Source organism: Cylas formicarius, unplaced genomic scaffold, assembly GCF_029955315.1.
Source record: "Cylas formicarius isolate icCylForm1 unplaced genomic scaffold, icCylForm1.1 PGA_scaffold_6__28_contigs__length_40554024, whole genome shotgun sequence".
Taxonomy (NCBI): Eukaryota; Metazoa; Arthropoda; class Insecta; order Coleoptera; family Brentidae; genus Cylas; species Cylas formicarius.
The window spans coordinates 33724338-33740483 of record NW_026844347.1 but is presented as its reverse complement, the minus strand read 5'-3'; the positions used below and the strand labels follow the sequence as shown (position 1 = coordinate 33740483).

Sequence of the window (16146 nt, the reverse complement as noted above, 5' to 3'; positions counted from 1 at the left end):
TTTGTTAAATATATAAGGTCTAAAGCTGAGTTCACAAAAATGGTCGCATACAAACGGACGAATCTTACAGCTCCAAACGAGTCTCGATATGGATTCCCGTGTTTTCACTTGTCGACCGAGAGTAAACTGCTACGTTAAAGTAGTCAGGTTGGGAAAAGAAACAGGAAAATTTCAGTAATAATCACTGAAAGTGAATAATTTGTTTGACGACAAACTAGCGGAATACATTTATTATTGCCGATCCTCAATCTAATTCTTAACCTGTAGAATACTTACCAAACATGAAAACGGAGACAGGAATAGAACAGTACTACAACTACAACAGTACAAAATACTAAGCAATTCTTGGTTTGTTGCATTTGAAGTAGATAAAGGTCGAAATAGACCCTACAAGCCCAACATGCAAATAGCCTATTGCCAAAATTTCAGATCTTAACAATATCGTGATTAATCCACGGTGAATATAATGGAATTCACACAATTGAGAGGGCACAAAAATGTTGCCTACGATTTGCAAATAAAATCAAATACAGATCCGCCTTTCATAATTTGCATTTAAGATTTCAGGGTTACATCTCGCCTTCCCCTCACTATACCTCACTTTTTGAAAGACGGTTTTCTTATAACCTTTACATACTATACTGTCGTATCCCTAGACAATTTAAATGAACGTCAATTGTTAAAAAAAAAAAAAAAACAGTACCTCCTAGATGATGGGTAGTGCGGTAGATTTTGTCTTAATTGTTAACACGCATCTCAATGCTTATATTCTTTTTTATTTTTGTTTTCCCTTTTTCTCTGTCACTTCTGTTGTTCATTTAAAATCTAACATTAGTATCATAAGACTTGGCTCTTATTTTAGTTTTTGCGGACTCCTTTTGTCTTTTTTTTCTAATTATACATAATTTTGGGGCTTTGATCAGTTCTAAACTTCTTTCAATCCCTTTTTGCGGATAAATATACATAAGTTATTCCAAATATGTTTTCTGCAATTAATTTTCTCCGAATAAACTATATTTATTATTTATTATTATTATTATTCACAATTTCACAGGTTTCCTGGTGCTTCAAGCTGTCACATCGGTCTGTTAACAAGATGGTGAGCTTTCTGATGGCACTGAAAATGCCTTTAGTCCTGCATTCCAAGGATTCTCCTCAAAATACTGCATGTGTCTAATATAACTGATTTTTGAATTGGCTAGTAAGGTTCGGGCTCTATATCTAACCTCTTCAAGCTTCGCCAGTCTACCACTATCACTACTTTCTCCATCTTCCACATCTTCTTAATTTCATCAGCTAACTGTCAGTATTTGTTTATTTTTTCTGCATATATTTTATTATTATTATTATTAAATGTTTGGCTGCTTGTGCGGCTGCTAGATGGCGGGAAGGAATCGATAAGGATGCTTACGTCATGACCAATGAGAGCGCGCAAATTGGAACCGGCAGGCACATTTCATTGAAATTTTTCGCTGAAAGTGACACATCAAAGTTGTTTTATCATTTTATTATTGTTGCTGTTTCTATTTTTATCGTTTTATGAACTTCTCAACTCTATCCTTGTAACGTTAACACAGGATACGACATCGTCACAGCAATTTCCGCTCATGATGCCTCCGCTTTTCAGACAGGTCCGACCAAAGCTATACTCTGGCGCGAATAAATAAGATATCCTCGTGTTAAAAAAAAGAAGGTGCTTAAAAAAACTTTCGCCGAAACCCTACAGCCGATTAAGCCGAGCGTCTTCGAAATAGCCCTGTCACTACTACAATTACCTCTCGTGTGCTCCACTTATTTTATTCATTAATTTCGGTCCGTAGAACAAGATTTTTACTAATGATTTGAACCACTATATAAGCGCGGCGTAATTTTAGCTAACCCGTCAGATGTCGATCTAATCGCACTCCGTCGAAATGTGTATCAAAATTGCGGTGCTCTCTGCGGTCCTCTTCTTGTTGATCGGATTATCCGCGGCACAAGAAACGGCGAAGAAAAGTGACCGGAACGATTTGAAAAAGTCGTTGCAAAAAAACTGCGACGGAGTTTATTCGTTGACTTGCATCAAACTGGGGTTGGTTTCATGGGTAGAAAAAATGAACGAGAACGACGATTACAGTGTTTTGCCGGGGGTGTCGATAGTACGGGAAAATAATTCAGCTCCTACTAACACGGCGGATATCGTTAGCGACTTGGCGCGAGATTTTCCGGACGATCCCGACGCCAGACTGGACGCTTTCGTCGAAAAGAAAATCTCGGGATTCCTGGACAACCATTCGATCAAACTCAACTTTGGAAGTGTCAAAGAGTCGGCCTTTACCGGTCGCAAAAAGGATAAAGGAGGAATGAACCAGTTGGGCGCGCTGTTAGGGTTGGCAGCGTTGATGAAAGGCGCTCTTATGTCAATGGCTCTAGCCGCATTGGCGGCTATAGCCGGTAAAGCCCTAATGACGAGTTTGATATCGCTTCTTTTGTCCGCACTACTCGGACTCAAAGGGTCTGGCGGCGGCGGAGGACATACCACCTACGAAGTGGTCGCCAAGCCGGTGTATACTCATTCTCAGACTCATTCGACCTCCCACGCTCATGAAGATTACGGCCCTTGGAGCGGCGGTTCTGGTCACGGAAGAAGCTTTGATGTCCCTCTACCGCTCGGACTGAACCCGGATTATAAAGTTGCCCATTAGATTTGTGATATTTAACTTATTTATTTTTATTAATAATAAAATAAATTATTTATTACCCAATTCGAGAGTATTTTATTTGATAAGAATTATAAAATTATCATTAATAATAAAATAATTATATTAAAAATATTAATGACTTCGACAAAAGGAAAATTCCAAGAAAAGGGAACAGTCCAACTCGCAGATGTGTCTTGTTCGCGGACTTCTATAATTATCTTTACACACAACAAAAGACATATCACATCATGGTTTAAATTAGAGTTTACATTTTCATTAAGTACCTACCTATGCATAGAAAAAACTAAAAAAAACTAAAGCCTTTCGTTTAAATTTCACATTCTATCGATATTGTTGATTTAGCTGACTAACACTTAACTTAAGTTAACTTCTTAAAATTTTGTATTAAGGTCAACAAAAAGGATAAGATGACGATTATTGGAAGAAATTTTAAGGCTATCCGATACAAATAGAAATTAAATGTTGAGTTAAAATAATATGGCTTTAAAAAATAAATCATAGAGACGAAAATATATTTAATATTCAACTGTATTTTAATTTTTGCACAGGAAGTAAGGTTTATTACAATACTAATATTCTTTCTTCAAATATTCGAAACAACGAAGTCAAGTGAAATTTAATAAAAATTAAATGCGGAACATCTTTCAATATAGATAAATAGAAAAAAATGCGTTTATAGGAGAATAATTACTTTTAAATCTGTATTATAAGAACCCGAGAGTAATGCTTATAGGAAAGATAGAAGTAGGGAAGACCCCTGCTTTTACAAAACTAAAGATTCTCAAAATAGAAATCTTTGAAAAAATCATATACTTTCAAAAACTCAACGCACACAGTCACAAATCAAACCAATCAAATAGTTTTTGAGATTTTGTCATCGCTGCAGAAATAAAAGGGATGAATTTAAAGACGAATTCTTAATATAATGGTTATAACATTATTGGAAAGTGTGTGACGATTTCAAATCTTGGTAGTAGAGAGGCCCATTTTTAGTTATATTTCTTATTTTTTTTATTCATTTATTTTGAATTTGTGAGTGTGTATAAAAGTGAAAAGTAAAATGAATGAAATGAAAACAAAATATTTCGGGCAGCATTTTAATTTGCTATTGGGAAAAAAAGTGAAAAAAATTAAAATCGGCGACTACAAATTGAACTGATAAATTGAAATAAATAATGAATAAATGAAAAATAAAAATAAATGAATAAATGAAAAAATATATTTATTAATAAACTTATTCACAAAAGTAAGTGGAAAGTAAAAAGATAAAGATAGAAGTAATATAAATAGTAATAAAAGTAGAATAAACAAAAATTAAAACAAATTATTTGGGAGAGCCTTTAAAATGTATGAAAAATTTAGAAAAAAATCAATGTCAAAGCCTGAAAGTTGAATTAATAAATTGAAAAAAAAAACATTTGATTCAAAAACACTCTCTCTTGCGAATTCGAAAGCGGCTACAAGGAAAAAACCTTTTGTTGACGTGTCGTCAAAACCGCAACGCGAATCAGTAACGCCATTTTTTGACACATCCGAAACGCGTTAATCACAAATTAATTCGTACGAAATTGGAAGCTTCTCGCTCTACAAACAAGAGGGCATAACGGTCCATTCCTAATCTCATTAATCTAGATATTCGAACGGCGATGTGTTACAGAAAAAGGCCCAAACAAAAAAAAACCTTTCTCCGTAAAAATCCCTGGAGGTAATCGAAGAGTAACTTTCTTCATGGTCCGATTCTAATAATTTTACGAGTCAAAAACGGCCCCTGTCACTTTTACAATTATCTTTATGTGCTCCAGTTATTTCGATTTGCTCATTCATTTAATTTCGGCCACGAAATTGTTTTTTTTTTAATAATGGACCCGGCGTTTTATATATAAATCGGGCCGATTCTTAAAACCCATCAGATGTTTGTTTTGCCTCGTCCAATTAAAATGTATCCCAAAAGTTTGGTGTACTTTGTGCTATTATTCGGGTCTCTAGCGTTCGGGAAAAACATTGGATACAAAGACAAAGGTGACAGGGGTGATTTCAAGCGATCTCTATCGAAAAACTGCGACGATTCGTACTCCTTGACGTGCTTGAAGTTAAACGTGATATCGTGGGTGGATAAATTAAACGAGGACAGTGATTACAGTGTCTTACCTGGTGTTTCGATAGTGCGTGAAAACAGCAGTGCAGTGCCAGATAACGATGACGTGGTGGCCGCGGATTTGGCCAGGAATTTCCCGAGCGATCCAAACGGCCGTTTGGACGCGTTCCTCCAAAAGAAAGTCAGCGGTTTCCTCGACAATCATTCTATCAAGTTGAAGCTCGGAGGCGGGACCGATTCGGCTTTTACCGGGCGCAAGAAGGACAAGGGAGGCGGTAACGGACTCGGAGCGATCCTAGCGTTGGGTGCCATGATGAAGGGAGCCCTTATGTCGATGGCTTTGGCTGGTATAGCAGCTTTGGCGGGAAAAGCTCTGATGACCAGTTTGATTTCGCTACTCCTCTCCCTCATCTTGGGATTGAAGCATAAGGGTGGCGGCGAGGGACACTCGACATACGAAATTGTTGCCAAACCGTCACACGGTCACGGAGACTGGGGCAGACGAAGTTTGGACGCACCTCTACCCAGTGGCCTGCAACCGGATTACAAGTTGCCGGAATAGGTCGCCAATGTGATAAATATTTAAGTTATTATTTATTTGTTATTTATGATGCTTTTAAATAAAGGAAAACGTTTTTGTTATGCGACGTTGCCGTTTGGTTTCGATTTACATTAGTCCTGGTGCACAGAAAAATTAGATAGATAGCTTTTTCTTTAACAAGACTTACTAGCCAGCAAGATGTTAAGAAAGAACGAAATGAAACAGGGAGAAAATAATCGATGTTGCCAAATTTCTTAACAGCATTTGCACCACTGTACGTCGGCAATTTCGCCCCCGTTTTTGCTTATTTATTTTCTTCACCGCTAATGTTATTATTATATTATAATTTGTGATGTTTGGGAACTTCGATTTGAATTAAACTATTTTGGAGTAAAAATAACTATATAACTAGAGCCACTATTAGTTTTCATTATTATACTTGTTTAAAGAAAAATACTAGGTTATTTACAATCAGCTCTAGCAAAATCAAGAGAACAACATTTTTAATGTCGAGATAAAAAAGATCTTATGATTTCTTATATACCGGGTCAGTAAAAAGTACCGAAACGCTTAAATATATCCAAGACTGTCAATGCTAGAATGATTGAATTGAATTGTTTTTTGAACATGCCGAATGCAAAAAATGCTAAACGCAATGTTGCCAGATTTTGCGCAGATATTTAGAAGTCTAGTAACCTTTCACTGATACGCTTCTAAATTAATTGCATCAAAAATGGCATTCCACTTAAAATAAGCAAACTATGACCTATGACAACATTGCTGTTAGCATTTTTGAATTCTGAATGTTCAAGAAGCTCCAGGTATTTAATTTTATCGTTCCAGCTTTGGTTGTTTTGGAGATATGTAAGCCCTGCCGTAGTTTTTACTAACCGTGTATTAGTCGACACACCCACCTGAAAAGTATGGTCTGTTCATAGATATAAGAAAGTGACCAATTGCTTTTGAATGGATTATGCAAGAGTGGTCATTAACATACAATGCAACAAGATTATTACCTAAAATAATAATTAATAATTACCTTAAATAATAATAATAATAATAATAATAATAATAATCTTGTTACATTGTATGTTAATGACCACCCTTGGAGAATCCGTTCAAAAGCAATTGATCACTTTCTTATATCTATGAACAGACCATATCCGTTTGAATATGCACATCTGTTTCAATCTTAATCCCCATCAGACTATCCTCAAAATTGGCATTGATAATATAATCAATTCAATACATTTTTTCGTGTTGTCTAAAAACCTCCCTGTTATTTTAAATGAAAATTTTCAAGAATAACATAAGGAATACAGCCCTTATACATTTTAGAAAAACACGCCAATCTTTGGCTACTTGCCCCTAAAACTTAACGAACCTGGACCACCTAATTCAACCTGCTTTAGGAAATTCAAAGAAAGTTTCTACTCTACTCTCTCCCATCATTATAATGCAAAATACAATTGCAGTACAATAACAACCAACCCAATCACATCAGAGACAACACTTTAAATACTTAAAAAAGAAAGAAAGGAGAAGAAAGCTTTTACTCCCAATATCATTATCTGAATTCATCCACGTTAATCTTAAAGTGGCCAAATAATACATTTATCGTTTTATTTTGCTAAATACGCGGATATGCTTGAATACCATTAGAGAGGATAAACGAGCAAAATATGAACCGCGTACAACTCCACGTTGAAGGATTCATTAATCACATAGAAGAATGGGAGATGTGGGTTGAAGGCAATAATAGGAAAAAAGAACCAAAACGACCAATATTCGCTTAATTTATCTTTTACAAAAATATACATGCACATGGTGGCTGGCTATGGTATAGGTATACTTAACGATACGAAAGTTTTGAATTAAATCAAGTCTTTATTATTTAAATTGATAATAAATTAACGATTTTCCACACAAAATTAGCAAAAAACTTAATATGTTTTTTTTTCAAAGAATGCATAATTCCAAAATGTAGCATTAAGTGAACACAATACTAAGTGAACGTACAGCCCTAAACAAAATCACCTGATTTCCGAGCCATGAGACATTCACAATAGATTCGGCAATTTTCAAAACTTAAAAAAAGAAAATATCAAAAAATCTAAATAATGGGTTTATAGAATGGCATTTTCAAGAAAGATTATTCATGGTATATATGAAAAATGAAAATTTCAAAATTGCTATTCACGCATCTCAATAAAGAGTATAACTAGATGATTTCAATTTTTAAAAAATGGGAATGGACTCAATATTATATTGTTCACAAACATGCAGATCAAAGAAGAAAAACTGGATTAAATTGAAATTTTTGTAACATGAATTTAATTTAATTTTCTAATTTTTACAGTAGTTTTACATTCATGTGCATGTTTTATTTTTGCTAACTGCTATTACTGAAAAATACCAGTTCTATATTGATTTCCACGACCAAAAAGAAAGTTATGAGTTTTGTTTTATATTCAATGATCCCTGAATAAATACGGATAAGTTACCCTATTTTTACAAATTATTAAAAAATATATTATATGACAAAGTGAAGCGATCGGTGCAGACTAACATTAACTAAAGTGGTCGACGGGCTATAGCTGTACATGGTTAAAAATAGATAAAATATCAAAGAAAAATTTGCGTAAAATTCGTCAAAGGAATATAGAAACTTTCCTTGAGGAAATAATTACTTGCAATATTGCAAAGGCCGATTAAAAGATACCGGATGTCGAATTTTAAATTAACTTAGCAACGTCGCGTTAAATCACAAAATACACACATCTTCTATGGATGAATCTTAATATACTAAAATATAGAGGGCGGTCCATTTAAAAAATTATTTCTTATATTTACCACGCACTTACGAAACACCCATTATAATTGAACATATTGTTAAAATGTTTCCTCTAGACTTTATAGAACCTTGAGTCTAGTTGTAAATAAGGAAGATGTAGTACTTTACGTATACGTGCTTTACAAGTATATCTAAATTATAAGTGAAAATGCCTTTTATTGCAGCCACATTTCATGAGATTTACAACACTATGATTGCATAGAGAAATAGAACAAATAAGAATGTCGAACTATAGAAAAACCTTGAAATTTTCATAATGATCCAAAATACCTCGGTAGGTAGTCAAGATATGGGCATGCGGTTTTTACCATTAAATATTACCCTGTAGTCGATCTAGCGTAATGTAAGTGAATTTTGCTCTAGTTAGTTTATAAATCGATTTTTCTTGATAGAACCCTCCAATTACGATCACGCTGTACCGAATTACGCCATGATGAAGTCAATTGATTATGCGCACAAACATGTGTACAGTATAAGGGCACCCAAGCTTCTACTTACCGCTTGCATATATGAGAAACTGCAAACATCCGCGAACTGCTTAGTGATGGAACAATGTGCAAACTGCCTCGTGCCAAACGTCGAACCACGCAAAGAAAGGGAGGCAATGACTCGACGAAAATATAACAATTCGCTTCTCTCTAATGGCCAAAAGGAGAGAAAAAACAAACACGGTGTGGAGCATGATCTCAATCGTTTTCTGATGCTGCGTTCTTTACTATATTTCACGGTTGTAATCCCGGTTATAATTGGTTCTTGCTCCACTTCCTGCCGTTCATCTCAGCGAATGGTTCATGTTTTCGATAGAAAAAAACCACACTTTTTAATTGACTTTGCGCACTATATAAACTACCTGACATTTATTTAAATCATCAGTTCGGCGGTCGTATCCATCCCGACGAAACTATGCGGTTACCGGTGTCGTTGGTACTGTTGGTACTTGGCGGTACCTTATCGGCGGAACCCGCCGTCAAAGGTGACAGGGGAGAGTTTAAAAGATCGTTCTCGAAAAACTGCGACACTTCGTATACGGTAACCTGCTTCAAATTGGACATAGTGTCATGGGTGGATAAACTGAACGAAAACGATGACTACGCGGTGTTACCGGGTGTTTCTATAGTGCGCGAAAACAGCACCGATGGATCCAATACGGCCGACATCGTTGCCGACTTGGCGAGGGATTTTCCAAATGATCCGGATGCTCGTTTGGACGTGTTCCTAATGAAAAAAGTAACGGGATTCATGAACAGCCACTCCATCAAACTAAAACTCTGGAACAACAACGAAGGCATCGGAGCTCGCAAGGGGGGCGGCGGGGGCGGTTTCGGAGGAGGCGGCGGTAAGGGTGGCGGCGGCGGAGGAATGGGAGCTGTACTAGCGATGGGCGCGATGATGAAAGGTGCTCTGATGTCTATGGCGCTGGCGGGTCTGGCCGCTATAGCTGGAAAAGCGTTGATGCTGGCTATGATGTCTTTGGTGTTGTCTCTTCTTGCTGGACTCAAGGGCGGCGGCGGAGGAGGAAAAACAACCTACGAGGTCGTCGCGAAACCGGTTTATTCTCAATCGCATTCGCACTCGGTGTCGCACGAGGACTACGGAGGCCACTACGGCCATTCGGGTCACGGGAGGAGCTTCGCCGAAGAGCCCCTTCCGTTGGGGTTGCTACCCGATTACAAGCCGGGACAATAAGATTTGTTCCTTTTTTTTTTGTTTTGTCATAAACTGTTATTTATTTTAGCAAATTAATAAATTAATTTATTTCTTTCATTTTGGTTTTGGTTCACCTGAGCATATACTTAATATTCCTATTTATTTGGAATGATTACTTCCCTTAGTTCTCTATTTATTTATAAAACATTATCTCATTGCGTTGCCATATTTATTAGTCAAAAAAAATCCATTTTTCCAAGTTTTCAAAAAGCAAAACATTAATATGCCAAATGTTATTAATTAGATAATTGTCAATGTGGGATTACTTTATATACAATATTATTTTATTTTAATTGTGCTCTTCTTTTAAAAATTTACAGTTAAAAACACAATACGAAAACTAACGTTAGTAAACAAACTGTACGTAGGCGAACTTAGTGAACAAGTTTCAAAACATTGGTCAAAATGTGGTTTAAAAATAGCTTTCAGAACTAACAACACATTAGGAAAATTTTTAAAAAACAATAAAACGAAATGTCCCAAATCTCAAAAATCAGGTGTCTACAGGTTGAAATGCGGATCTTGTCCTAAAATTTATATTGGACAAACAGGTAGATCCTTCAAGAAACGCATTAAGGAACATAAAAGAACGTTTAAAAACAATAGTCTAGATTCTAATTATGCTACACACTCAAACACAGAGAAACACATTTTTGACGACAGTTTTGATATTTTACATACAGCCACATGGAGCAGAAAATTAAATTTATTGGAAGTCGTGGAGATTAACAAAATGAGACATTCAAATGTATTGCCTAACGATCAATTAGATTTAAATACCTCTCCTTTATTGGAAATTCTCACAACAACATTAATTAAGGTTTTATGGTCATTTTTCGGTATATATAGTAGCAGGTACTTTGTAAACATTACATTCGATAAAGACACGGCGTTGTCGAAACAATTGTCATGTGAAAATATATAATTTCGTGAAAATCTGAACTTTACTTCTTATTTATTTTGATATATGGATTTTCATCAAGTAAAAACCACTTCAGTTTAATTTTTACACACAGAGATACAGCGTTTTACAACAACGAGAACGCCAGTTATCGTGTATATTCAGCGAGAAGTAAAGGGAAAATATGCCTATATAAGTTTTTTATTTTATAAACATTTTCTTTTTGTTCTGGTTCTAAGCTATTTAACTATATCAGAAGCCCGTCAGACCAAAATATATTTTAAAAGCTACCACGAAAACTAATTACAGAGAAATGTTTTTACTATATTCCTGTGTTCCTGGGCTGGCTGCTAGTAACAGTAAGTACAGTTTGTTTACTAACGTTAGTTTTTGTATTGTGCTGTAAATTTTTAAAAGAAGAGTACAACTAAAATAAAATACCATTGTATATAAAGTAATCCCACATTGACAATTATCTAATTGGTAACATTTGGCATATTAATGTTTTGGTTTTTGAAAACTCTCAAAAATGGATTTCTTTTTTGACTAATAAATATGGTAACGCAACCAAAACCAAAATGAAAGAAATAAATTAATTTATTAAATTGCTAAAATAAATAACAGTTTACGACAAAACAAAAAAAGGAACAAATCTTATTGTCCCGGCTTGTAATCGGGTCGCAACCCCAGTTCAATAATTAAGTAGTCCCAAATTTGAACAACTTGAGTTACGAGTTATATATATATGAGGAAAACCGAAAGTTAATTGAAAGTGAGGTTATCGCATAGTTAAAATGCAAAATACCTAAAATATTTCTATTACCCATAATTAGTAAAGACTGGAAACAAATGGTAATGAAATATCGTCGACAGTGGCTGAAGACGTCGGCATCTCTATTGGCTCGTGCCACGCAATTTGTTCCCAAGTTTTGGGAATGAAACGTGTACCAGTAAACGTTGTTCCAAAACTCCTTAATAGTGAACAAAAGGACCGTCGAAGGAGCATCGCTCAAGAGCTGTTAAACCACGTCAATGATGATCCTGATATGGTTAAAAAGGTTATAACTGGTGACGAAGCAAAGTCGTTTTAATGGAAGAATCCAGAATCGCCAAGACCGAAAAGAGCACGTCAAGTTCGATCAAAAATTTTGCTTATTGTTTTCTTTGAATAGCAAAAGTTCTTAGTACAAGGTCGTACTGTTGAAGTTATGCGCCGTTTTTGAGAAATACTTCGAAGAAAACGTCCGGAATTGTATGAAAACAAGCCAGGGATTTTGCATCACGATAATGCACCTGCTCACTCATCGTTGTTTGTGCCTAACTTTTTGGCCAAATCAAAACCACAATCGTGTCAGCCGCCACATTCATGCGACTTTTTTCTGTTTCCAAAACTCAAGAAATCCAACCAAATTTAAACTTAATTTCAGTAATTTCTTCATTCAACCTATCGTGTATGGTTTTTGAAAATACAAGAGAAACGTTACATCCATTCAGCTGTGTAAACAACATATGAAGAATTATGAATACAGAAATTCTCTAGTATTTGACGCTTTTATTTGTGATCGTATTGTGTAGAAGATTACATTATTATTAGATAAATACAATTAAAGTACGGCTCACTAAAAAGAATGTTTTGAACAGAAAACGAACAAAACGGCCTAAAAGAACAAATGCCAATGATGTCAACCAAGAGTGAATGAACTTGTTTTGTAGACTGTATAGTAGTCAATGCTTTCCTAAAAAAACAATAAGAAATGCTACTTTATAAAAAACTTTTCTTTTTTCAACTTTGTGTTTGGTATATTATTTCCATGTTTATTTCATTTCTCTCAAATTTTGTATCTTTATAATTTTTAAGGATCCGATACTTTCATATATTTTAGATTAGTGAAATGTGCCGAAACCGGCTGTGTTGGAGTTCTGTGACCACAGAAACTTTTGAAAAAACTTTTCATCAACGACGAATACCTTGGATCTTTTAAAGTGTAATTGCTATCCAAATTCGGTAAAAAATTGCATTCCAATTTTCAGTTAGAAAATGCTGTTATTAAAACCGTATATTTCGTTCAAGCACCGCCTGAAGAGGCAAGATCTCAATCACGTCGTTTAAATTGCACTTCGCTGGTCCTTTCTCTAGACTGTATCACCTACTTTGTGATAAAGCTGCACTATAACGCACCTATAATTAACGACACGTACACAATATAAAAGAGATTTATTACGCAATACAAGTGCCCAGTGAAGTAGATTTAGAGATTTCTGCGGTAGGTTAAGCCCATATGCCATTTTTAGGTCCAGTTACGCTCGAAGTGATGGTCATTGGCAAAAGTCCATTCTTTTACTCCGTCTATAAAAGGCATTTCAACAATCTTTTGTCTTTCAATTTAATTTTAACGTCGCACGAAATGTTTAGACAAATCGCCTTCGTCGTCGTGCTGGCAGGTAGTTGTGTATCTAAAAGTTTTTGTGAAGATAAATATGCAATAACGACGTTGTCGAAAATTTGCCAAAGTTCGTTTGCGTACAGTGTGACTTGCTTAAAGTTTCGGGTGGTCTCATGGATAGACACACTTGGCAACAGTGAGAGTTATCCACTTCTTCCTGGAGTGTCAATAGTTCGTGAAAATGCTACATCGGAAGAGTTTAAAGCGGAAACAAAACATCGGAGTTCTCAAAACGCCCTGGATAATCTACTGGCTTCTAAAGTATCATGGTTCGTACACTCCCACGCCATCAAATTGCACCCCTGGAATTTTTACCAGAACCACGAAGAAACCCGCGGAATGAAGGACGGTAAGGGAAAAGGAGGAGACAAAGGGATGGGAATGGTTTTGGCGATGGGAGCAATGATGAAGGGTATGCTGTTGGCTCTGGCATTGGGCGCTTTGGCAGCTTTGGCCGGTAAAGCATTAATGGTGTCCTTAATATCTTTAATGTTGTCAATGATAACCGGATTAAAGAGTCTTGTAGCGGGAAAAAGTGGGATGACTACGTACGAAGTGGTTGCCAAACCTATTTACAGTCAAAGTCATACCCAATCGGTATCGCACGAAGATTTGGGAAGCTACGGTCACGGAAGAAATTTCGAAGAACGTCAGATGAGTGGCCAAAATCACGGAAGACAACGCTAGCGTTTAATATATGCATTAAGTTATTCTATTTTAAATATTTATTTATATCTTTTAGTAATAGGTTATCGTTTTCATTGATCAATTAATTTTTTTTTAATAAAATTTTGTGATATATGTGATCCTCCATTTCGTGTCTTTGCTGTGCTGCCAACGTTTTGTTTAACATTTTAAAGAAATAGCTTCAAAAGCAAAGCAAAATCCTTTATAGTCAAAGTAGGAAGAAATCATAATAAATATAATCTTAATAAAATTTCTTTTTATTTTTTTAAAATTATTTTTCAATTTTTAACAATAATAATAATAATGATAACAATAGTAATAATAATAATAATAATCATATCAATACCTTTATCTATGATTTATCGTATTATTTATTTTTTTATTGGTCGTATTTTCGCAAATTGAATGGAAATCTTAATCAGGAATTTTGCACTTTTTGCAGTGAGTTTTTTCTTTCCTGCTGGCGCAGAGCAGGCCGCTAAACTGTGACACGATACGAGTAGAAGAATATAGCAAAATTTTAATTGTATATTTTTATTCAGCACATCTTTATGCATATATAAACGTTTCAATTTTTAAAAGCACTTTTTCATAATATCAGATACATGGTTTAAAAAGTGTAGGTCATTGCTTAACCCTAAATTTTTACCCACTTTAATAGGACAAACATCGCTCAACTTTATAATAAAATAATAAAATTACTAACCTCGGTTTGGGGTTATTAATTACTGGTCTATGAGAAGTGCCGAAAGATCCTTAATAAGTGTGACAGCAGCAGTTTCGTAATCGTGCAGTTTGAAGGAAATATAGAATAGCGTATCGTCAGTGTATCAATGTTTCCTTAAATAAAAAAAAACTAAGTATTTCTAAAATCATTAGAAGACTCAGTAGTTTGCTGGTATATTTAATATAAACCCTGTAAATCTTTAAATATTAGTTTCCTTAATGTCAAACCCGGAAATTAAATTTTTCTTAACTCAAAAATTTGGAAACAGGAAATTAAAAACAAAATTCCAGTTAGAGAAACTAACACATATCAACAATGATGTAAAATTGTCATTGTCTTTGCTAGTGACCCCTAGTTTATAGCAACAAATCGTTTTTCATTGTCATTTCATAAGAACAAATTGGACCAAGGAAGCTGAACTGAAAAATGTGGATTTTGTTTAAAATTTTGATTTTACGGCGACAGAATTATTTTTTTTATTAAACATTGGGAAATTGATCGAAACATTAGCTTGCACTTATTTCAATGGATTTCTTTGTGTTGACCAAATAAGTGCAAATCACTTCTTAAAATAAAAAAAATGTAATAAAAAAATGTGTATTTAGGAGTATATAATTTTAGATGAAAATAAAATACTTCAAACAGCAAAACATATCTGGCTTAGAACATGCCTTAGTTGCCATCTGTCGTAAAAGCATCACAACATTTTGCTCTAGTTTCCCCAGCGAGTAGTACAGTTAAAAGAAATTGCAGGTAAATGTAATGAGATAATGTCGGTTGAGAGGCCATTACCCTACTCGGTAATTCCAAATCGGTCCGCTAGTTGCTACGATATTCCTCTCCTATGACGTCAAATTAAATACTCCAAACATTAGATACAATAATTTCCGTAGATGTAAATGAAAAATCCAAAAATATCATATAGGCATTAGAAAATAAAAACCATTGTCAAGAAAATAAATTGCAACATTTGTTTAATCGTTTCATTTTTGAGTTTGGTTTTAAATTTTATGCTGAACACTCTCAGAACTTCCCAACTATCACTTTTATATAATTTCCAACTTTGTGCTATTTATCCGTATACACCATTCTTATTAGTTTTAAGTCACAAGGCATAGTTCTGTGACCAAGGGTGTAAAATTGTTACTCCCATCCCTCCTCCTAGAAGGATATAGATCTGCCCCGAAGAATACGACCATCCTTTGGATGGAATGTCATGAATGACAAAGCATGTCTCTTAAACGCTTCTCATATACCAGTATTTTCTTATCGCTGTCATGCAGCGATTTTTGTAATCGCCGGGATAGGAATATTTGCCTTTGCTCTACTTTGTGATATTTGAAGCCTTTTTTGGAAAAAAGTTGACACTATTCTATCCACAGGAATCAAGGGTACCTTAGCTACTTTTGCTTTGCGGAATTCAAGGCCATATATGAGTTTTTTTTTATAACGGTTTGAATGCTGCAAAGAGAATTATACCACCTTGTT

General features: G+C 35.0%; 4 protein-coding genes across 4 annotated transcripts; all 4 read left to right on the top strand.

The window, feature by feature from the left end:
* The first annotated feature begins 1913 nt into the window (after positions 1 to 1913).
* Positions 1914 to 2733, top strand: LOC132703203 (uncharacterized). The gene has a single exon (XM_060672329.1). It carries the CDS (start codon positions 1914 to 1916, stop codon positions 2682 to 2684), a length of 771 nt encoding a protein of 256 aa, XP_060528312.1. The 3' UTR covers positions 2685 to 2733.
* Positions 2734 to 4634: 1901 nt separating this feature from the next.
* Positions 4635 to 5437, top strand: LOC132703840 (uncharacterized). The gene has a single exon (XM_060673345.1). It carries the CDS (start codon positions 4640 to 4642, stop codon positions 5357 to 5359), a length of 720 nt encoding a protein of 239 aa, XP_060529328.1. The 5' UTR covers positions 4635 to 4639; the 3' UTR covers positions 5360 to 5437.
* Positions 5438 to 9086: 3649 nt separating this feature from the next.
* On the top strand, positions 9087 to 9878 carry LOC132703911 (serine, glycine and glutamine-rich protein-like). The gene has a single exon (XM_060673438.1). It carries the CDS (start codon positions 9096 to 9098, stop codon positions 9876 to 9878), a length of 783 nt encoding a protein of 260 aa, XP_060529421.1. The 5' UTR covers positions 9087 to 9095.
* Positions 9879 to 13079: 3201 nt separating this feature from the next.
* LOC132703202 (uncharacterized) lies at positions 13080 to 14016 on the top strand. Its single transcript, XM_060672328.1, has one exon. The coding sequence runs from the start codon at positions 13080 to 13082 to the stop codon at positions 13929 to 13931; it is 852 nt and encodes a 283-aa protein (XP_060528311.1). The 3' UTR covers positions 13932 to 14016.
* The last annotated feature ends 2130 nt before the right edge of the window (positions 14017 to 16146 follow it).

Coding starts and splice junctions, on each gene's coding strand:
- LOC132703203 (XM_060672329.1), top strand. CDS start 1,914: ATGTGTATCAAAATTGCGGTGCTCTCTGCGGTCCTCTTCTTGTTGATC.
- LOC132703911 (XM_060673438.1), top strand. CDS start 9,096: ATGCGGTTACCGGTGTCGTTGGTACTGTTGGTACTTGGCGGTACCTTA.
- LOC132703840 (XM_060673345.1), top strand. CDS start 4,640: ATGTATCCCAAAAGTTTGGTGTACTTTGTGCTATTATTCGGGTCTCTA.
- LOC132703202 (XM_060672328.1), top strand. CDS start 13,080: ATGCCATTTTTAGGTCCAGTTACGCTCGAAGTGATGGTCATTGGCAAA.